This window comes from Melanerpes formicivorus, unplaced genomic scaffold (assembly GCF_026170545.1).
Source record: "Melanerpes formicivorus ecotype bairdi unplaced genomic scaffold, bMelFor1.0.p_v2 SCAF_128, whole genome shotgun sequence".
NCBI lineage: Eukaryota > Metazoa > Chordata > Aves > Piciformes > Picidae > Melanerpes > Melanerpes formicivorus.
Genome location: NW_027142480.1, coordinates 599,980 through 623,983, shown reverse-complemented (window position 1 = coordinate 623,983; position 24,004 = coordinate 599,980). Strand labels below are relative to the sequence as shown.

The following is a 24,004-nucleotide window of genomic DNA, read 5'->3' as shown; positions in this document are numbered from 1 at the left end:
ATTCAGACATTATTCATATAATTGTTGCTTTGTTTTGGTTTTTTCCATCATGAAAACTTAGCAGTATAATTTTCTGGCCTTCCAGAGTGCAGAAAATAAAAACCTTACTTGAGAATTTTTTTTTTTCTGGTGACTGTCAGTTCAAAACTGTTGTCCTGCTGTCACTTTACATCTTCCGTCTGGCCTTAACTCCTATCACTAACCTTATACTTGCTTTGGTTACTCAGCTAAAAGAAGCTATTTCGGCTTCTCTCACATTCGTAACAAGCATTTTGCAAGAGATTATTTTCAAGCCCATCTTTTCTGCTTTTATTTCATGTCCTAGTTCATCTTCTGGTAACATTTATGAAAATGTTACATTTATATGACAGGAGGCTACCTATCATTTTAAGGAAACATATCATCATCATCCATACAGCAAACTGCTGCTGCATGCTACAATTTGTATCTAAGCTGATGCTGGTACTAACAGCAACTCTAAAGTACCTGTAAATGGAGAGGCATTTTACAGCACTGCAGAATGGCTGAGGTCAGAAGTCCCCTTTGGAAGTTGTCTAGTCCAATGTCTCTGCTTGTGGCAGGATCAGCTAGAGCTAGTTGCTCAGAGGTGTGTCCAGTCTGCGCCCCTTCTACAGATCTTTAACTCTCCATTGCTCTAGCACATCTAAATATTAAATGCATATTAAGCTATATCATACTTGCATTATTCTCTCTTATGACAATGCATACATTTTAAATGGCTAACAGATAGCTATGAAGAGCTAATGGATAATATTAATTAAAAAGCTAGTTAGCAGATCATGGTAGTTTTATCTCTAGGTCTGTAAAATATGCTTGAAGAAGATTATCTATGGTGAGGGAACAATTTTATCATGATGATTTCAAAGTGTATCCAAAGCAGTAGGATTGGCAGTGTCAACAGACTTTGCTGACAGGTCAGGGTTTAAGCCATATTTTTCATAACTGGACTCTGACTCACATGCAGCATGTCTTGCAGGCCTTGTCCACAGCAAAGATTGTCCTCTTCCCATTGTTCAAGCTATTACAGGCTATTCTTACCAGGAAACACCTCTATCATTTATCAAGTCAAACAGATACAATGTTATCCTGAGAGTTTCTTGCTGCACTGCTAGGCAAAAAGCAAGGACATGCAATAGCTTACTGAGTAGAGCTGTCTACAGTTCCTCTGTCGCAATAAACTGCTCGAGGTTGTGCCCTGGCCAAGGGATCTCTGTGGCTCAGCATAATTCTTAAGGTTATGCTGGGTGTGCAGCACAGTGCAGCACATGTCTTGTGTCCCTCAGGTTAGCTGTATCATGGATCACTGACTGCTCTATGTACAGTGATCTCCTGGTCAGGATCACTACAACAATTTAAGATGGTTTTGCCTACCACAGCAATTGAAGTGTAGGTGGTCATTGTGCGGGCTGCCTGAGCTGGGGAGTTGGACAAGACAAATTCCAGAGGTCCCTTCAAACCTCACCATTTTATGATTCGTTGTCTGAATCTGTGAACTTCAGAAAATGCCACTGAGTTTTCTATGTAGCTACTAAGTGCTTCTTTTAGTTAAAGCTTTATTCCTATGTTTATGACAAAACACAGTGAAATCTAGGTCACCTTATAACTATTTTTGCTTTCTTTGAAAGTCAAATGCTGCTTCTAATCACATCTATGAGCTGCTCTAATGTTACAATACGAGGACTGACTTTTTTTTGTCCCCTAAGTCTTTTCTTTCATGAAACTCTTTCCTTGAGTAAGATGAAGACTACTAAGTACAGGAGAGCAAAAGCGTAGAAAATCAGGTTTTTTTGTTTGTTTGCTTGTTTTGTTTGAAATATATCTTGAAATGTTAGTGGTAGAAAGGTAGGAATTTTGGGAAGAACACTCTAGAGATCTACTAAAGCGATGTTAAAAATGTTAGTAACAATAATTACATACAGTTTTGGTTGGATTTACACAAGCTATGAAAATAGTTTTCAGTATAAAATAAATGGATAGCTTGTGGAGCTGTTTGATCATGTGTCGTGTATAGTATTTACCCGTTCCTAAATGTGTAAGACAATGGCTAAAAATATTCTTCACACAGGAAAATCTAAAGAGATTAAATAAAGATTAGGAAAAAAGCATAAGGATATAAGCATTGTGCTGTAAACCAGTCAAAACCACAGTACACCTGGAAAAAAATATCATGGATAATTTTAGTTGAATTTGCAGTATTAAGGATAGTAAATGGAATATGTCAAATAAAAAATTGTGGAATGTGTAGAGTAAATACTCTTACTCATGTAAGAGAAACCAAGAGAAACAGTTCTGTCTTTCACAGCTTTATATTTTTTAAAGAATGACAAAGAAAAATCTGTGATTTGTTAAGCTAACAAGAAACAACACCCAGAGACAAACCTGAACCATGCTACCAGGTAAAATAAAATAGGCTGATACCCAATTGTGTTTATCACCGCACCAGATACCTCTAGATTAAGTGAGAAAATATACAACAATTAAGTGAGACTTTTTTTAATTTTTTTATTTTTTTTTTTTTTAATATTTTAATCATGCAGCTTGATTAGTGTCTGCTCACTTGACTCTGATAAATTGTAGAGTAGGCATAGCATATACCTTGGACTCTGAGTTCCCTAATTGTATAGATTGAGGACCTGGCCAGAATAACCTACAAACATGTACCTTTCTTGTGGTTTTTTTTTGCTGTTGTTTGGAAACCAGGATACAGAAAAGGCTCCATTCACATTGGTCGTGCTTTGGTATCGGTTTTGAAGTGGCCAGGATGTACTTTCTGCCTAAGCAACTGCCTCCTACAATTTTTCAGCAGTAATAATACGCCTTAGAGGGATTTTCAAGTTTAAGATAAACTAAGACATGAGTGCTATATTTTGTATGAACTAGATTTTTTTTTTTCCCCAGTGTTTGTTTGCTTTCTGAACAAAACTTTTTATCATAGTCACTGAAGATTTTTTTTACTCTGAAAACTGTTCCATAAATTGACAGATTCAGTTGATCATATCTGAGAGAAACACTAGGATTATATTGATATAACTCTTTATTAACACTTGATGAATATTTAATCTCATATGGAGATCAAAATGTCTCCTGGCAATAGGAGACACAAGAGGTTTTACAACCACTCTCATTAAAATACTGTAGGCCTAATTTTGATATAAACCACAGACCATGTTTGGGGGATACCTGAATATTCTCATCTATTTATGTACATAATAAACTTGAGTGCATTTGCAAAGTGGGTGCTGTATTCAGATGTGTCTATTAAATTTTCCATATTGTTTCCTTTTGGGATGCACCTAAGGAAAGCTAAACAATAGGTGCCTGCTTCTTTAATAATGAAAATCTGAACTGTCAGGAAAAACTGAGGATATGAAAGGGTGCTAGTGATGTATGGATTATTTCTTGCTGCTTTCTTTCATTTCGTAATCTTGAAATTTTACTGAATAAAATTGTATTGTCCATTAATTCTACTTTTAGACAGATGTATTGATGTTGTCCAAATACAACAGGTACACAGCTCTTCATGTTGTGTTTGGCAGCTAATTCAGGTGATACAGATGTTTATTTTCTCTTGATGGAGATGAGATTCCTTCTCCTTCCCTCCCCCCTCCCCCCAATCCCTCCAGTGAACTCCTAGTTTTGCCTTACGTGTTATCCCCTCACATATAAGTAAATCACATTTAGGTTTTAAAATCTGTTCCTCAACTATTTAATTGCAGTTATCAGTTGTGGAGATCCAGGAGTTCCAGCCAATGGCATGAGATATGGTGATGACTATGTTGTTGGCCAAAATGTCACTTATATGTGCCAACCTGGATATACAATGGAATCAAATGGCTCCTTAACTCGCACTTGTACCAGTAATGGCACGTGGAGTGGAGTAATACCAACATGCAAAGGTACAGCATTTATTTGTCAACTGTTTCTCCTATGGCACTTACATTTACTGTTTATTACAATGAGTCAGCCAAATATTTCCACATAAATCAAAACTTAGTGTGAATACATTGAGCTGATTTTTTGGCTGCATGAACGGTGATTTCATCCTTCAATTCTTTCCCCTTTTATTTTTCACATCAGCACAGTATGTTCAACGTTTTTTTGTAGCTTTATAGAACATGTTAACTACTTTGCTGCTAAACTGAATTAGCCAATATGAACTGATGGTTTAGATTTGTTCATTTCTTGAGCTTAACATGTCATACCAAAAATTACCTTATGTATGTCCTTGTCTTTATGGAAAAAAGACACTCAAGCACGTGATAGACACCTCTGGCAAAGCTCTGTGTATATATAACAGCTTAGTCAAAGGCAAATTGTTCTGGGTTATCTTATCCATAATACTAAGATTTTTCTCTGATCCCTCCTTTATCAGAGGTCACTGTGATGTATTGACCTTCCTTTTCTCTCTTTTACTAATTGCATTCCTGATTTTCTGGTTTGTTGGAATATTTTTATGTTCTTTGTTTAAATTTAAACAGCAAAAAGTCTGTTACTGAAAGACCACCTTATCTATGTCATCAAAACAGTTTTCTGTGAAAAACTGACTTTCTAGCTTGCTAAACCCTAAATTCTATTCTATCTAGAGTAATTTTTCTCATTCTTCCTGATACCACAACTGTAGAGAAGCAGCATTACTATTTTGGTAGGGTTTTCCTGAGTTCACACTACCTGTGTTTGTCCTCTATTTTTTTTAAATATAGTCAGCTAAGTTCACATTTACTTTGTTCTCACCCATAAAATCATAGAATGCTGTATGTTGGAAGCAGCCTTTAAAGTTCATCTAATCCAACACCCTTGAAATAAGCAGAGACATCTTTAACTAGATCAAGTTGCTCAAAGCCATGCCCAGTCTAACTTTGAATGGGGCTTCCACCCCCTTTCTAGGCAATCTGTTCCAGTGGTTCACTACCCTCATAAAAAAAAAAAATAATAAATCTTCCTTCTGCTTTGACTTTAGAAATTATGGTTACATACCTGCTCAACAGTTCTCATCTTCCTCCCTTGAATTTATTCAAGAGAACAGATCAAAAAGATTTCAAATTTCTACCTCAGTTGTAATTACTTTCCTCTCGGAATATGATTTGCTCAATATCTTACCAAGTCCAGTTTAATTGCAATTCACCTTTGACAGTGAATTTGTCAAGTTATTCTCCCTGCATTTTCACGAGGATGTCAAACTTCAAGGTCTTCATAACAAGTAATTTTTTTTATATGCTCTCCCCCCCCCCGTTTGTTTTGTGCTCTTAGCCAGCCTCAGCTTCAATTACAAAACTGGTTTTAAGAACAGAAGAAGGATCATACCAAAACACTCTCTGTCTCCCAAGAATGGCTGTAAGCATAACATATAACAAGCATTTGTGATACAACCTTCCATCTTGAAGTCCTTAAGGACTACAGGGCACCTAATCAGAGATATAACTCTGATCTGATTCAGGAAGAATCACACAATGAAGGAATTAGACTGTCAAGTTTGGCTTTGAATTTTTGAGTGTTTCTGGGTTGAGGCCATACATATTTATGACTTGTATAAATCCTAAATAATAAGAATCCTATGCAGAATGTCTAGTGTTTTCAAGATTTTGTTCTACTCCACACAGGTTTGTGTGAGTGCACTGGGTAAGTTACTAACCCCCACTTCTTTGTGTAATTAGGAGTAATACACAATATGCCATATTGTATTTGAAATGTATGACAATTAGTGCTTACTGTCAGGAAGAACTGCCAGGATCCTCTGGTACCATTTACTTAAAATAATTGAAAAATTAACTGGGCAGAAAATGTATGTGTAATTGTCACCATGCCATTCAAACAGAAGATATAAATAGTTCTCTGGCTCTGCCCAGTTGGAAAAGGATGCATGTTCATCTGCAACTAAGCATTCAACTATCCAAGCACTGCAGACTTGTGTGTGTAATATACTTTCAGCTCTTAACTTGAGAAATGTTGTTACACAAGTTTATGCTTAAAACTCTTTAACAAAATATTTAGACAGACATTTGGCCTTGCTGCTGGATGTTGGTTTGCTTTTTGTGTTTCCCCCCCAAAATTCTGATATTACAGCTATTTTCATGTCACTTCTTCTGTCTCATTTCCTAATTATTGATGGGTATGTCTTCCTTTATTACTCAGCTGAGAAAGTACAACAGAGATCTTTTCAAAAGGACTAGTCATGAAGCTCTTAACAATGTGCACAGATTTGTTGCTTGGAGCATTTATTTTAATTTACTCTTGTTAAAGCATCATGAAAGTGTGACAATAACACTGTCTGGTCTGGTTGGTTGTGTTGTTGTTTTGGTTTGCTTTGCTTTTGGGTTTGTTTTTTTTTTTGAGGGGGGGCTTTGTTTTATTTTATTTTTTATAATACAAAGCAGCAAGAGAAACATTAAAAAGAGGGGCTGAAAATGTAGATTTGGTTTGCTGGTTGGCAAAGGATTGTTTGATAATAGTACTACTTTCATCCAGCATTCTCAAACAGCTAGGAGTGATGACTAAATAACATCTTTGCTGTGTAAATACTTGAGATTCTCTCACTCAAGAGTATAATAAGAATGGAGAAATGGTACATGGTGAACATCCTGCATATCACACTCAAATATACAGTACAACTGATCTACTGCCTCTGATTCATTTGAGCTTGCAAGATGACAGCTGTCTAAACATAAGTGTAAAGGTTATGAGTGCAGCAGCATTTAATTCTCTCCATTCTTTTAACATGTTATCTGCTTTTTTATAGTCAGCATTTATTTTCATTTACTATTTTTTTCTCTTTTGCTACCATAGTTTCTCCCTTCTTCTCTTTTTGATTCAGACCTTTTTGTTTCATGTCTTTTATACCCTTTTTCCTTCAAATCTCAATTAGCAGTTGCCTTTTACTACCACGTTATCCAGTGAGCAACACTTTTATTTTAATCACCACAGTTCTCTCTGCATGTCCTCCTGCAGTGTTTTTCAGTCCTCTTTCTCACAGCTGAGTAGATGTTTCTATATATTCATAGGATGCCTGGAAATGAGAAACTATACTGAAATATTTCTTGTTGGTCTTTTTTGAAGTAACAACACTAACAATTTCAAGAGATTGCAAACCCTAAGGTTTTTCTCCTTCTAGGAGAAGCTACACATTTTTCAGTGAAGAGCTATTCTTTAATCAAATACTATCCAAATTATGGTTCTTAGAAAGAGGTTTTCAAGGCATATTTTGGAATAACTGTCCTGGAATTTTCTCTCTGAGCATTAATATCTAATTAATGTCTAAGATGGTTAACAGGAAGAAAGTATTTGACTGTTATGCTCTATGATATCTAAATAGATAAACAAAATTTGTATAGTACCAGACTTATTTTAAATGTTATAGGCATCTTAGTCTCCATACTGATTTTTAGGTAGTCTTCCTATTTGGTTTGATGCAGCATCTTGTTTTATTTAAGACACTTCTTCAATCAGCCATTGTCTCCTAAATGGAGGAAACCAGAAGTACTAACTTCAGGAAATGTGGCAAGAATACAGTGAGGAAGATAGCATGTCCTAACTGTATTGTCCTCTAAAAAAGGTGAAATTACCACATATGGTTCTTCTAGTAATTATGTACATGGGGAATATTTACAGCAGCTGGGCCTAATTATTTTGAATATTATTGCAGCTGTTACCTGCCCAACTCCTCCGCTGATCTCGAATGGAAGGTTGGAAGGAACAAACTTGGACTGGGGATTTAGCGTTAGCTATGTGTGCTCACCAGGATATGAACTCTCATTTCCTGCTGTTTTGACTTGCGTTGGTAATGGAACATGGAGTGGTGAAGTACCTCAGTGCTTGCGTATGTATTTACCTTAGAGTCCTGTTCTTTATTCACCTGTACTGTTTTTTTCCCTCTTCAATTTTTTGTCCCATGTCCCCTCCCCTCTCCCCACTCCTACCCCCCTTTTTTTTTCCCTTCTTTTCTTTTTCTTAGCAGTGGCTCAGTTCATCTCAAACCTGGGACAAATACAATCCTTCTGTATTTTCTAAACTGTAACATAATTCATACATTGAAGAGGACACAAAAAACCTCTGTTACTCTTGGGGGAACATATAGGAAGCTTTGAATACAAATACACACGCAAAATATTACAGGCAATGTGTACCAAATGATCCAAGGCAAAGCAAGATGAAGATGTGCTATCTTGTTTTCAAATACAGCTACATATAGACTGTGGGAGGCTTCATTTTAATCTCTTGTATTTGCTCATTACTCATTCTGTTTTTAATGCTGGCTGGACCCCAGGGTAGTTCCTTGACAGTTGTCTATTTTTTCCCCCTACACTGAATGAAGTTATATGCTCTATGCAGGAAATGTTGTTAACCTGAAAGTTATAACCGGCTATATTGCTACAAATGTCATTACAATAGTAAATACAGCTTTGTCTTTAGGTTGGTGTTATTCCACTCATTATTTACAAAATCTTTTTAAATAAATGATTGTGATGCTTCCAAGAGATACTCAAGTGATTTCACTGAAGAAGGAGGTTCTGTAGTTAGTTTTAGAATAATCTATACTGCTGGAACTCCATAATGGTCTTAAGCAAGGAGTCTAACTGGAAGAGGATAATTTAATCCTCTTGGCTTTACAGTTTCTGAAGTTTAATTCACACTTGCCAAGAAGTTGAGCTTGCCAGGTAGCTTCTTGAATGTTGAAAAATGCAGTTCTCCATTCTTTTACTATTTTTTTGCATTCTTCAACTCTCCCTATGAAAAACCTTCTCTGTTTCAGGTTTAACCTACTACTATGAAAACATATCGTATAGATATCTTTTCCTTTTATTTTCTTTTCCTTAACAATAGTCTCTTATTATCAGCAGAGTTGCATAGTGCTACCGATCCTGTATGTGCCAGAGCTGGAACATGGTGAAAGGCATGATTTCTGGAAGAAAAAAATCCCTACCATTTGTTGTTTAAGTTATCTATATGTAGCTCTTCTACAGTCCAGTATATTATGGATATCAAAGACCATAATAAAACACTTTTCATTGTTTGTTCTTGGTTGATATATTATTGATATATTGTTGAGATATTCAGTTTTGGATACCACAAGCTATTTGTCACCTTAGAGGTTAAAATAATCAACTCTGCAATGTAGTCTGAAAAGAAGGGCTCACCTTAGAGCTGTTTAGAAGTTATAGTTAACATGGAATGCAGCTGCCTAGGCATTAAAGGTTGTTGCATGCAGGGATTACATTACCTGAATGTTGTTATGTAGGGGTTATCCATTGGCTTGCAAGAGAAATCAACAGGCAGCCAGTGCTTGTCAAAAAGCTTAAACTGGCTGCCATCTGGCATAAATGGAAGGGAGCTGGTGAAAGTAATTTTCAATGAGCAATCTTTAAGCAGTTCTTGACATCAGATATTTAGTTCACAGCTTGGTTCCATGGAGCCTGTAGCTAAAGATAAGCAAGATATAGTTATAATATGAGATAAGCATTCAGAATGGAATATGGTCATGTCTTTGGTTGAGTATTTGCCATCCTCAACCTAATAAATTTGTCTGCTGAACTACTCATATAGTAATTTGAGTAAAGGACTGCTGGTTTTATAAGCTTGGCAATAAATAGCAAAAAAGTTACATAGACCTATGCCAGAAAATTCCTGTATGGATAAAACTTTCAGTTTAACAATCAAATGTCTTTAAACAATGAGACTAGCATCATAGACTTAGTGCCGGAGCTCCATAGCCCTCTCTGTGTTAAAGGCTTTCAGAGTCCTTAGGAAAATATTTCCATGGAGTGGGAGTACTCCCAGAGATTCCAGTTTGCTGCAGCTGTAGTTTGTTCTATACTCCCTTGTTCTCATAGCAGAGGCAAGCTGTTGTATTTTGCCATGCTGTCTGGTTTCCATGGTTACCTATATAGAGTGCAGATACTCAGTAGCTATTCAACAGTTGGGTAAAGTTGAATGACAACTACATGGTGGAGTTTACTTTGTTTTATAAAGTAATAACTAATTTTCGAAAACCTCCCTTTTTAAATGTGAAGATACCAAACACACACACCCCCAACCCAAAGTAGTGGTTACTACTTTGTTGGTATTAAAAAAACAACACAACAAAACACTGATGCCGAATTTTGCCCCAAAAGGCGAGAATAACTGCCTAAGAGACTCAGTTTAAGTCAGATAGACAGGAGGTATTTTTATTAGCAACGCGTTGGAGAAATCACTAAATGGATTTCTGCCTTTCCCGTAACAAAAGCATGTCTTTTATACAGTTTTGGATGTAGTATTGCATCAGATCATATACATAATCATATCTTTGCATACATATTCATAAGAGGCGTGGTGTAGGCGGAGTGTGGGCGGGGACATCTCTTTTGAGGATCTTCTTGGTGGTCATTCCGGTGGCCTTCATCATGGGCAGGGGTCTCCTGATGAGTCTTCCTCTCTTAAACTTTTGAACCCCTTTCCTAATTTGGTCAATTCCCGGTGTGCCTGGCTTGGTTCCGCTGACTTGACAAGGCTGTTAGGGTTAGTTTGACCTTGTCGGCTCTGAATCATGCTTACCCCGTCAGTCCTTATCACTTATCTCCTTTTTCTGTCACAGTGTCCCAGGCCTCAGCCGATTTATTGCTCTATGTGGTTTGTGCTTCCTTCAAGTGCCTCACATTCTCGAAAGCTATCTGTTTTGGGGCTTCAACACCAACAAAAAAAACCAACAAACTGTTCAGGAGACAATTTCAAACCTGTGTTGAAAGTTTGTAAGTTTCATGTATTTCCAAATTAAGACTTCCACAGAATTTTCTAATGAAAATCTAGATTGCAACCATAATCTGTCAACCACATAGTGAGGTTCACTGTGTGACACTGTCCAAAATTCATAGATCTTTTTCGAATTTGGCCTGTAATTCTGGAGACACTTCCATTCCACTTAAAGTCGTGAAACTCTATATATTTCTGGCATGTTGCAGATTAAGCCCCTTTTCTTCAACAACCTGCATGTGCATGGATTTCCTGTACATTGATTGCCTGCAGTAAGAGGTACGTAGTAGGAATCATAGAGTCACAGAATGTTGGAGACTGGAAGGGACCTCCAGAAATCATTGGACCCAATCCCACGCCAAAGCCTCCAGTGAGGGAGACTTCATCACCTTCCTGGGTAGCCTGTTCCAGTTCTCCATCACCCTCACTGTAAAGAAGTGTCTGCTCGTTTTGAAGTGTTTTACCTTGTACGTGTTGTTCCTTCTCCTATCACTGGGCATCACTGAAAAGAGACTGGCACCTTCATCTGGACACCAACTCCTCAGATATTTATAGACATTGATAAGATCCCCTCTCAGCCTTCTTAATACTATAGAGTCCCAGTTCTCAGTCTTTCTTCATAGGAGAGATATTCAGGTCCCCTAGTTATTCTCATAGCTCTCTGTTGGACAGATCCCTGTCTCTCTTGAACTAGGGAACCCAAAACTGGACATAGTATTCCAGCTGACCACAGTATTCCACAGTATCACCAAGGCAGAGTAGAAGGGGAGGAGAACCTTCCAACACCTGCCAGACACACTTTTCTTAATACAGCCCAGGATCTTTTGGAAAGCTTAAGGAATAGGTGATGAAGATACGGATGTTAGAAATGTATTTTGAAGGTGGTTGTTTAAGAGATCTACTTTAAATTTTGTTTGCAAATAGACGAATAGAAATAGAAAGACGAAACAGACAATTCCACTGTGTACACAATGTGACTTTTTAGAACACATCCAGGTTAATGTTTCAATGTTCTATGTGTATTACAGGGTTTTCTGTTTGATAGGAAATTAGACTCTACAATATTGGAATTCATGGTGCATCAGGGAATATTATAGTCTGATGGCATAAGGTTTACCATAGTTGATTGCATTTCCTGAATTAATTATTCAAAATCCAGCTTCTGACAATAATCAATATTTTATGCTACAGAAGGTGGCCAGTAAATTTGCCAGCAGTGCATTCACTTAGTTATGCTGTACTATAGATAGAAGGAGTCCTTAGAAGATAGGTGTGAAGTAAAAAGATCAATTCAAAAATATATTCTTAGTCAAATATATCCTACCTGGTAAGAGCTTACTTGTGCTTGACTTTGAGATCATGAAATTTCCCTGCTATGTTTGTTTATTTGTTAGCTGTACTCATTTCCAGGTGTCGTACTTCCATACATACCAATCTTTTATTTCATTAAAGGATGAGGAAGTAAGTAAGAATTTAGGATCCATAAAATAGATCTGACAAATTCTTTAATAATACAAAAATGTTGAGCACTGGGTAGGTGGCAGAAATGAGAAGAAATTGACATGAAGGTTGGGTACACTCTCTGATTACTCTCTTTAGGAGGATTTGCAGAGTTGTGTAATTTGGGAAGCAGTGAGCTGTGAATATTTGGACCTTATTAAAATGTGTTGTGTAAACTTGAGAGTCAACTATGAGCTACTGTGTAGGCATTTTGAATAGCTAGCAAAACTACTGCAAACCAAAGCAGTCCAAAGATTGGCTGTCTACTCTCTCTTTTAGTTCCTATTAAATATTTTTACACTTGGCTTGTGTATAAAGTAATTTGGACAAACTGCTTGACTGAGTTCAGGTGGTATTTTTGTTTATGTTCTGTTTCTATGACTCTTTTCTCACAGCAAAGTTTTGTGGTGACCCTGGAGTACCTGCTCAAGGGAAAAGAGAAGGAAAAAGCTTCATCTATCAGTCAGAAGTCTCTTTCAGCTGCAATCTTCCTTTTATTTTGGTTGGCTCCAGCACCAGGATTTGCCAAGCAGATGGCATGTGGAGTGGTTCTTCTCCTCGATGTATAGGTAAGGCATCTGACCCCCAGCCTGGGCCAAACCACCACACACTCATATTATTGAAATGCTCATCATTAATTTTCTTGCTAAAGCAATCCAGGAGTTTTCAGCCCTTTTGAATTATGCTGGTGTTAGTCTATACCCTGGAAGAATCAAGTAACTTTAATTTTATTTTTCATGTTGACTTACTGTGTGTTGTTGAATAAGCTCAATCTTGTGATACATTCCTGTATTTCAGTAAGATATTGTAATTTGGTTTGCCTTTAACTTCTTGTCATTTGTTTTTAAGAACCTACTCGCACAGCATGTGAAAATCCGGGGGTCCCAAGGCATGGGTCGCAAAACAACACATTTGGCTACCAGGTAAAGTATGCTTTTTTTAATTAACTTGCATATTAATTTTTTTTCAGAATACCTCAAAGTCTAGAAGCTTCTGATTAGAGGTCCAGAAACTGCTCAAGACCTGGTTGCTTGCAGTGTTGCTCTGTTTCCTTATTTCTGGTGGTTGGATTGCATTGACCTTGTGTCCCTATTAGCAATATACTCTGTGAAACACTAGTGAGCAAGTTGAAGGAGTTTAGCATCTCGTCACCACTAGCATGGAGAAGAGGAGGCTCAGGGGAGACCTTATTGCTGTCTATAACTACCTGAAGGGAGGTTGTAGACAGGTGGGGGCTGGTCTCTTCTCCCAGCACCAGAACAAGAGGACACGGTCTCAAACTGCACCAGGGGAAGTTTAGGCTCAAGGTGAGGAGGAAGTTCTTCATAGAGAGAGTTGTTAGTCATTGGAATGTGCTGCCCAGGGAGGTGGTGGAGCCACCATCCCTGGAGATGTTCAATAGGGGATTGAATGTGGCACTTGGTGCCATGATTTAGTAGTCATGAGGTGTCGGATGACAGGTTGGACTTGATGATCTTTGAGGTCTTTTCCAACCTTATTAATTCTGTGATTCTATGATACATGCTTTTTATCACATGGACTTTCTTTTCCCCGTGTGCCAAACTGCTAGTGTGGACATACACTAAAAAAACAGTGGATTTTAAAATTTACTTTTCTTTTTCTTTTACTGAGAGCAATTCTGTAGTTACATTTGGAAATTATATGGCCAAAAGTGAATTGTAGCGTAACAGAGAGTGTCAGGCATCTCGGGAGAACTTCTACTTCAGCTCTCCTTCTCAAAGCAGGGTCAGCTAGAGCAGGTTGATCAGGTCTCTGTCCAGGTGGCTTTGAATAATTCCAGAGATGGAGACATTCTGGGAAACCTGTTTCAAGTTGATCACTGTTGCAGGGAAACATATTTTTCATAAACAGAATTTCCTGTTTCAATTTATATATTTTTCCTCTTACTCTGTCACTAAGCATCACTGAAAAAGTTCATCTCTGTAGCCTTTCCTGCACTCAGTAAGTTTTAATATATGCTGATAAGATTCCCCTTGGATCTTTTCCTTTGAAGACTGGATAATCTGAGCTCTTTGAGCCACATTTTGTATTTCAGATGCTGTAGTCTCTTTGTCACCTTTGTGGCCATCACTGGACTCAGTATCCCTGTCTCTCTTGCACTGGGAGCCCAGGTGGACCTGGCACCCATTTATGCCTCACAGATGTTGAAAAGAGGGAAAGAATCATCTCTCTCTGTCTGAGGGGTATGATCTGCCTGATGCAGCCCAGGAGGCTGTTGGCTGCCTTTCTACAGAAATGTGTTGTGACAAATGGTGTTTGTATATGCTTCTTTTACAATTATGAAAGCGAAAATGTTTCTGAATTTCTGATTTTCTGCATCACATAAAGGCAGTGACATCTGCGAGATGTTTTCATGGGTGAAGGGTATGCACATGCAAAAGTGTGTCCTGTAATTTTCTAGGAGATAATTTGATAAGGCAGCTACAAACCAAGAGAGAGTCTAAACTATCATGCTACATCTAGGTTTTGTGTCTGGGTTGAAAGCTCCAGGCACAAGAAGACAACCAGGCAGAACAGTAACTAGCAGCTCCCAAGTTTTATGTGGTGCCTGACTAGTATAAGGAGGTAAATGAAAATTGCTGATTGCCAGAAATGTGATGAAAGGTTGATTGTGATTTGAGTAAGTTTACAAGGTGAAGTTAGTTTCTGAAAGCAAAGAATTTGTATAGTTTCATAGCCAAAAATTTCTTTGAGTTGCCATTTGTTGGCATTATAATCCTGCTTAGTAATTGTTTCAGCAGTCTTCAAGTTTTCAGATTGTGTTAGGTAACAATCATGGGTGAGCGGTAATATAATTGTCTCCATTTTCTCCAGAGGACGGAGTGCTGTCTCATGCCAAGAGAGAATTTACAGGGGCAGTCTTTGCACTAGCTTCCTTGTGGTGTAATACAGTATTATGCTAGAGGGCAACTCTTTATTCAACTGTGTAAGAAATGAATCATTGCTATGACCATTTTCTACAATTTTATTTTCACAGTTTCTCTGGCATATTAATGGCTTTTCTATCACTGAAGAAGCCTATGCAGAGTTTCTCATTTGTTATGTAGTAGTTGTAGTTGTGGATGAAAGCATCACTCACAGCTAACATGGAACTGTCAAAATAACCAGGCAAAATGTCAGCTGATAAATAATTTCTAAAAGGATTGTAACTGCTGGCAGGATTTATAACCTTGATCCCACAGTTGTAAGGTTAGTGTCTACCAGATTTAAACTGTATAAGCTATAGTTTCCTTTCCTAGCCAGCAACTTACACTCACACCTATGAACTAAATTTGGCTTTATATTGTAACCAAATGTCTGCTTGCAGTTTGTGGTTACTTTAAGTACGGTTGCTTAGTTAGTACAGAACAGGGTAGGAGTATTATTAGTACAGATGAAGCTCAGTTTAGCTCTTTATTGAGTGGAAACAACTGTGAAAATTATCAGTTTCAAACAAGTTATTCTCTGTAGATCCTGGAAAGAAATATTACATTACCATATATTCAATAATGCTATGACTAATTTAAACCACCAACATATTATACATTAACTTCTATTATACTATAATTAGCTTCCTATATAAATGGGATAATAAGTACTGCATTCAGTTTTGGGGCTCTCACTACATGAAAGACTTGGAGATGCTGGTGGGGATCCATAGAAAGGTGATGAAGCTGGTGGAGGGTCTGGAGAAGAGGTTTTGTAAGGAGTGGCTGAAGGGACTTGGATTCTGGAGAAAAGAAGGTTCAGGGGAGACCTTCTCACTCTCTACAACTGAAAGGAGGTTGTAGCAAAGTGGATGTCAATCCCCCAAGTAACAAATGGTAGGACAAGAGGAAGTGGCCTCCAGTTGTGCTAAAGGAGGTTTAAATCAGATATTAGGAGGTGGTTGAGTCCCTGTGCCTGCAGGTGTTTAAAAGATGCATAGATGTTGTGCTATGGGACATGGTTTAGCACCAGACTTGGTAGAGTTAGTTAATGTCTGGACGTGACGGCCTTAAAGGTCTTTTCCATCTGAAACAAGTCTATGTGTCTATGATTCTATGGTAATGATTTTGCTTCCATCCACAGCAAAATACTGAAGGTTACATGGCCTTGATTTTCTTTTGTCTGATAGATCCCTTGTCTACTATTTTAAACAACAGACAAATAGGGCTTATGCAACAGTTAAATAGGAGCTTTGTAATGAAGAGGTAACATAATTTTGTGTAGGTTTTGTTGTTTGGTATTGAATTCATCAGGCAGAACCAGTTCTGGTTCTTCATTCTAATGACATAAAAATACCAGTTTAGTTCTGCTTAGATATCAGACATAGCATCCAAATAAGTAGCATCACTTGCTTTAATTGTTATGAATATGTACTTCCAGGATATTTGCTTTTCATCTGAGTATTTTGGGTTTGACAGATCCACCTTAATAGAGTGTTTACAATGAAGACAAAATAGAACGTAGTCACTACTGACTTCATCTGTAATCTGGAAAATACATTACTCCTTGGAAAGAAATGGTGGTTTTGAAATGTTTCTTCAGATATATTGCTAGGAACATAGAAAATTGCTTATAGCACTTTCACTGTAAGCAGTTGTAACACAAGGTACTCCTGAATCGAAGGAACATTTTAGGACTCCTTAGACCAATCAGTCATCCATGTAAGATTTATTACTTCTCATACTTTTCCAACACATGTTTTTGTAGAAATTCAGCTATTTTCCCCTACATCAAAGCCTGAAGGGAACCAAAGGGCAGTCTGAATTTTGGAAGGAAAATAGCCACATTGCAGTAGTGGTTGTACTGTGTTAGCTCTTGGGTTTCATTTTATGAAATGCCATATGAAACTTGATCTGCGTATGTGGAACAGTATTGCAAATAAACTCCTCCTGTGAATATAATGATTACAGAAACTTTAGTGTTGATTGAATTGCAGGAGGAAATTCCAAGAGTAGTGCTTCACTATCACAGTATAGCTGTCTCCATGTTTACTTGCTTACTTTGGTGTCCGGAGTTTGGGGGTTGTTGGTTTGGTTGGTTTGTGATTTCTTATTGGAATTTTGGTTTAGTTTGGTTTGGTTGGTTGTTGTTGTTTCGGTTTGGGGGGTTTGCTCGTTTGTGTCACCATCATTGCTTTTTTCAGAGCAAGTTTGGCTATCTTTTTGTCTTTGTCACTCTTGATTTACCTGGGGTTATTTATACTGTTTCTAATACACTTTTATCCCACTGCAACTTCACATTATATTCCAATCTGCTCTGTAAGGCACATTTCACCTGTATTAAATATTTATTCTTTTTTACCCCTGAAACTCTATTCTGTTCAAGTCTACATTTCTTTAACTGACCATGAATGGGTGGGTTGTTCACAGCAGTGAGATGTCTAGTGCTGAGCCTGTGTTATGTCTCTTATCATACCCACACTGTAGTCCTCTTCATGGTATCCTGTATCTCACTTTTCAGGGCCTTCGCTATCATTGCAGTGCCAGGCCTGTATTCCTGCATCACACTGCTGATCGCATAGTTTCTTCTGCACATAATAGCTTATTGTTTCTGCTGTTAGTCATAGCCACCTGAATACAAGACAGTTGGATGTTACAGTTAAAACATGTTTTTAAAAAAGACCAATAAAACTCTAGACAGCTCAAGACAAAGGAAGCTTGGCAAGCCTCTGCCCATAGGTCTTGCAAACTCCTCAGTCTATTACTGTATTATTGGGCTACCAAGCTATAGATCCAGCAAAGACTTAATGAGTTGTAGTGTCATTCACCTAAACTATGATTCTAAAAGTTAGTATGAAGAAATAACTGATACTCTGCTGACCTTTTGATCCTTTGTCATGAATTGCAGGGGATAGAGAAGCTTGTTGGTTTATCTTCGTGTTCTTTGGGGAACTGAAGTCTAAAAAATTCATTGTGGAATAACTCATGAAAGTTATAAGTATATTCTTCTAAGGAACATAGGAAATTAAAAGGATAATGATATTATTATTCCATTATTTTAGTGGAAAAAATATCTATTATACTTATACTTTATAAATGGATTCAGGTTGTGGTTTTTTGGGTTTTGGATTTTTTTTCTGAGATTGTTCTTTCTCCCGTTAGAGAATAGCAAATATATGACCTTTGGTTCTTAGCAAAAGGAAAAGTAAGTGATAGTGATTTGGGGAATATCTAAACCATAAATGACAGTGTTGAAAAGGTAGCTATGGAACAGAGATGCTCAAGAAGTATACAAGGAAACCTTTTCTTTCGGGATGGATGCAAACACTGTTGCACATAGAACAGTTCTTCCCTAAAACCAGTACTGTGAACAAAGATATTTCATCTGTTTGATCAGCTATCCCCACTAGTGCCTATATGCACGCTGTATAACCAAAGATTCCAACAAATCAGAACATCTCGAGACAGCGAAATTTAAAGCCCGGAGACGGCTGTGTTGGAGCGCCACCTGCTGCCTTTGCCGTAACAGCACTGCAGAATGGGCTTCCCCTGAAGTCATATTTGTAATTAATTTGCTAAAATCTTTATTTGCAATAATCACACATTCACACGTTGCTTGTAAATTTTGTTCTTTAAATGAGCAAGAGTCAATTTTGAAAGAATAAAATGGAAATAAAATTAAGTTCCTAATCACATTAAGAAACTGCATTTAACAGTTAAGGGGAGGTTTGGTTTTGGTTGGATTTTTTGGGTGTGTTTTTGTGTGAGCAAGATTGAATGGGTCCTGGTTTTAAAGACAGTGTTGAGGACAGTGTTGAAGTATTGTCTTCCTTGGTGCCAGGGGCGCTTGGTGACATGGTTTAGTTGATTAGATAGTGTTGGATGATAGGTTGGGCTCAATGCTCTCAAAGGTCTTTTCCAACGTGGTCTGGTCTGGTCTGGTCTATTCTATTCTATTCTATTCTATTCTATTCTATTCTATTCCTACTCCTACTCCTATTCCTATTTCTATTCTATTTCTATTCTATTTCAGTTCTATTCCATGGAGGATTTCAGTTTGGGGAAAGAGTAATTTCAATGACACTGAAGCAAATATTTATTCCATATCAAAATGCTTCATTAAATTAATTTATTTTCTACAGAAAGATCATCACAGTTTATCAGGCCTGTGTTATGTGAAGGAGTTTCCTATAGAATTTTGGAGAAAAAAAAAAAAAAAAAGATTGGTACTTCCTCATAACAATATTATTGTGTTTTCTACCTTTCAACAGGTAGGAAATATTGTGCAATTTCAGTGTAAAAAAGGACACCTCCTCCACGGCTCAACAACACGAACTTGCCTTCCTGATCTTACATGGAGTGGAATCCAGCCAGAGTGTATACGTAAGTCAATGATAGATTCTTGGTTTATCATTTGTGCTTACATTTTTCTACAACAGTTTATGCATTTAAAGAAAGAAATTAAAATTATAATAATAATAATGAGGCTAACAGCTCCTCATCTAGAGAGATCCTGAAAATAGTAAATTTCTACCTATGGAAATGCAGCCCTTCCAATGAAAAGCGGAGGTGGTGAGGACAACTCCAACTTGTACTGGAGCAGATTGTTACAATGAGTTAAAAGAGTTTGAGCTGTTTCCCAACTTAGAAGTATTTTAAGGGTATGTTAAGACAGATTAAAAGGGATTGTAATTGGATTTATTTTTTTTTTAAATTTTGAAATGGAGAGAATCTTATTTGCATGCAGGAAGTAGCACTGAATTTCTTAGATCTTTTTCATTTCAATAAACAGTGCTGATTTACTGAAGACATAGCATCATGGTTAATCTTTCTAGTTTTCCAGCTAGCCAACTGCATTTTTCTGGAAATATTCTCACCTTATGAGCTCTGATATTATAGAATCACTTGAATGTATGGAGAGCATATCCACAGGAAATAAAACAAATGGAAATGCATTAGTGTTTCAGTTGGTGCTAGCATTCCCCCTAAGCAAACAGCAAATCGGTAGCTCAGTATGTTGAAATATGAGCTCTGCTCTTGAGGGTATAATGGTTTTGGGGCAACAAAAGACAGATTCTGATACAAGACACTACACATGAGATTAGGTAATTATTTTTTTTTGCCTGATGTTTATGCTGGCCTCACCTACAATTTTCAGCTTCCACAGTGTTTTCCAAATGATCTGTTTATTTACTGTTATTCAGTGCCACACAGATATCATAAGTCATGGAAGTCACAAGCCAGGCTTGCTTTTAACTGTTGTAAGCTTTGTGCTGTTTATGTTCACATATTCAGATAAGTAATTTTTGTTGTGCATGTGTATTTAAGTTGGCTCTTGGTCCCTTGAAATCAAAGGGGACATTCTAAAAAGCTCAGGCCAATAATTTATAGACTATATAGTAATTTTGAATGTGAATTTAAAACATAGTAATATGTTATTTTTGTTAATTATCCATTGGAACGTGTATTGATTATTTTTTAAAGAAATATTTTCCCAATTTTGACTAAAGGATATTTTCTCTTTTCTTTGCAGCTCACAGCTGTAAACAACCAGAAACTCCAATCCACGCCAATGTTGCAGGAATGGACCTTCCCTCGCTAGGTTACACATTGATTTATACTTGTCAGCCAGGCTTCTTCCTGGCAGGAGGATCAGAACATAGAGCCTGTAGGTCTGATGGCACATGGACTGGGAAAGTTCCAGTTTGTGAAGGTAAGCTCTTCTGTTTCCCACTGCATCTCTTGTATTTCAGTGATTTTCTTTACTTGCACTCTAATAACATGGAATATGGAATGCAGAATATGGAATTAACCAGGTTGGAAAAGACCTTCAAGATCATCAAGTCCAACCTATCACCCAACACCATCTAATCAACATAAGACAGAATGTGAAAGAGAACAGCTGAGAGGGTAACTAATTGCCAGTTGTGTTTAATGGGACATGTATTTTCATGTAGTCTCACAATTGCTGTCCCTTGTTCTCATGAGAACCTTCAAGTCACCAGATGTCTGTTAGAAATAGAATACAACAGAATGAAACAGTTCAGGAGGTTTCTGGATGTGTGGATCATGACTTCCTGACATAGCTGGTGAGTGTACCAACTAGAGAAGGTGTCCTTCTGGACCTGTTTCTTGTGAACAGAGAAGGACTTGTGGATGGTAAGAAAGTTGGAGGATATCTTGGTCATAAAGATCACAAAATTAGATAGTGTTGGATGATGGGTTGGACTCAATGATCTCAAAGGTCTCTTCCAACCTGGTTAATTCTAGTCTAGTCTAGTCTGAAATGAGAAGGTTTTTGATTCTTGGATAAGTAAGGAGGAGGGCAAGCTGAACTGCTACCTTGGGCTTCTGGAGGGCTTTGGCATTTTTAGGAGACCAGTTGAAAGAGTCTTTCGAGGGGCAGCCCTGAAGGACAAAGTAGTTCAAGAAGGCTAAGCATTCCTCAAGAAGGAAAACTAAAAGGTGCAGGAGAAGGAAGAAAAAAAAAAAAGAGGGAGGGGAGTTTATGACCTTTGGAAAAAAGGGCAGGCAACTCAGGAGGACTAAAAGGATGTCATGAGGTTTTATAGGGAGAAATTAATTTGGATAGCTGCTTTAAAAGACAGTATGAGATGACATCGACCTAATGGTACTGAGGGAGCTGGCATTAGTGTTCACCAATCATTTACCAGCAGTCCTAGTTGACTGAGGCAGTGCCAGCTGAATGGAAGTTAACAAATGTTATGGTCATTTATAAGAAGGGACAGAAGGAGGATCCAGGGAACTACAGACCTGTCAGTCTGCCCTTAGTGCTGGGGAAGGTGACATCAGCTTAGGTGCAGGTACCAATCTGCTTCAACTGAGGTCAGTTGAGTGAGATTCAACAAGGCCAAGTGACAGGTAATTCATTAGGGTCACTACAACCCTGTGCAACACTACGGAGTGCTGGAAGAGTCACTGGAAAGCTGCCTGACAGAACAAGACCTAGAAGCATTGATTGTCAGACAGCTGAGTGTGAGCCAGCTGTGTGCCCATGGGATAAGAAGGCAAATAACATCCTGGCTCATATCAGAAAGAGTTTGGCCAGCAGAGCTAGGGAAATAATTTTCCCCCTGTACTGAGCACTGATGAAGATGCATTTTGAATACTGAGTTCAGTTTTGGGCCCCTCATTACAAGTATACTGATGAGCTCTGTGTCCAGAGAAGAGCAATAAAGCTGGTAAAAGGTCTAAAGAGGGAGACCTGATTGCCCTCTCTAACTATGTGAAAGGAGGCCATATCAAGTCTGGGGTTGGTCTGTTCTCCCAAAGTAACAAATCAAAAGATGAGAAGAAATGAAGTCAAATTGCCCTAGGGCAGATTTAGACTGGATATTAGAAAAAAAATTGTCTTTACCAAAAGGGTTGTCAAGCATTGAAACAGGCTACCCAGGAAAGCAGTTCAGTCACCATCCTGGAGATGTGATGCTTAGGGATGTGGTTTAGTGGTGGACTTTGCAGTGTTAGGTTATGTTTGGACTCAATGATCTCAAAGCTCTTCTCCAACCTAAATATTACTCTATTCTAGTACTGGAGAAGGTATGTAAAGTCCAAGTAGACATCTGAATCATTGCATGGAATTAATCCATAGGATTGAATATAATTTTGTATTTGTGTGTAAGCAACAATATACTTGCAGACAAATGTCTCTACATTGTCAGTGATGTAGTGATGTACGTTGTCATGGCAGAGCATGAAGAATCTCCTAGCAAAACTGGTGTTTTTCATGTGAAATCAGAAACATCCTCAAGTATAAAAACTGTTTGGAATTTTATTCCCTGAATAATTAAAGCACCTTCAGATCACTGTTTCAGATGGTTATCCCCAGGGCTCTTTCAAAGGCTATATAGCCGAACACTGTTACTTGAAAGGGAAATAGGAAATGAATATTTTGTATTACTAAAAAAACTCCAGATGTCCTGGCATTACATGCCAGGCAAGTGCTGGGGGAGAACTGAACAGAGCTTTGGGAAAGTGTTAGAAAGCAAGCTGCCAGGAAGCTTATGACTTGTTCAGCGCTAAGGAGTTGTTTTGGCAGGGCCACGTGTAATTCATGGGTTGTATTTTGATCCAGTAACTTTTTGCTGATGATATGGAAACCAGTAGTATTAGCTGTCCTATCTGATTATGAGAAACTTTTATTGGAATTTCTTTTCAAGTATTATGTGGCAATTATGAGTGTATCTATCTCATCATATAACTTAGTTTCCCAATGTCCTGAAGCAATGTTACAGAAATACAAAATAAGATTAGCATCAGAGGTCTATTTAGCAGTGAAGAAAGTGAAAAGTGAGCAACATACTGTAAAGTATTAAGTCTAATTAGGTGAAGTATCTCTTAAATATTTTTAAATTTGCCTATCACAAATGGATGAAACAGCTCTCTTCTATGCAAGGGAGAAGAGCACCAGGTTAGGTTGTTCATCTGAGATTGTGTACTGCAAAACATGTATGAAAAGGAATAAAGTATTTGGAGCTGAGTTGGAGCTGAGTGCTCTGAAAGAATTTGTAGGGAAATTAAAGTGGAACTTGGTCCTTTAAAAAACCTGCAATCTTGTAAGTCATATTGAGAAAATACATGGATCTACAAACCTAAACTCCATAAACAAAAACCCACAACTAAAACAGGTTAAGAATTATATTTCTTTTTCTTTTTTTTTTAATTTAAAATTTCAGTTTGGAACTTGACAAGAAATGTGTTCACTTTGAGAAGTGACTGATTGACTCAGCAACTTTTTATACTGAAATACTTTGGAAAGTATGATCCAGCTATTTCCAACCTGAGCTTGGTGTAGTCAGAAAGCATATGCTATTGAA

General features: G+C 37.6%; 1 protein-coding gene across 1 annotated transcript in view; it reads left to right on the top strand.

Annotated features, from left to right (window-relative positions):
* Nucleotides 1-24,004, top strand: part of CSMD3 (CUB and Sushi multiple domains 3) — a 406,730-nt gene that overhangs the window by 370,345 nt on the left and 12,381 nt on the right. Inside the window, exons 60-65 of the mRNA XM_068167989.1 lie at nt 3,738-3,917; nt 7,658-7,831; nt 12,636-12,809; nt 13,090-13,163; nt 19,439-19,550; nt 20,701-20,880. Coding sequence (XP_068024090.1) covers nt 3,738-3,917; nt 7,658-7,831; nt 12,636-12,809; nt 13,090-13,163; nt 19,439-19,550; nt 20,701-20,880 — 894 coding nt within the window. The remainder of the gene's footprint in view (nt 1-3,737; nt 3,918-7,657; nt 7,832-12,635; nt 12,810-13,089; nt 13,164-19,438; nt 19,551-20,700; nt 20,881-24,004) is intronic.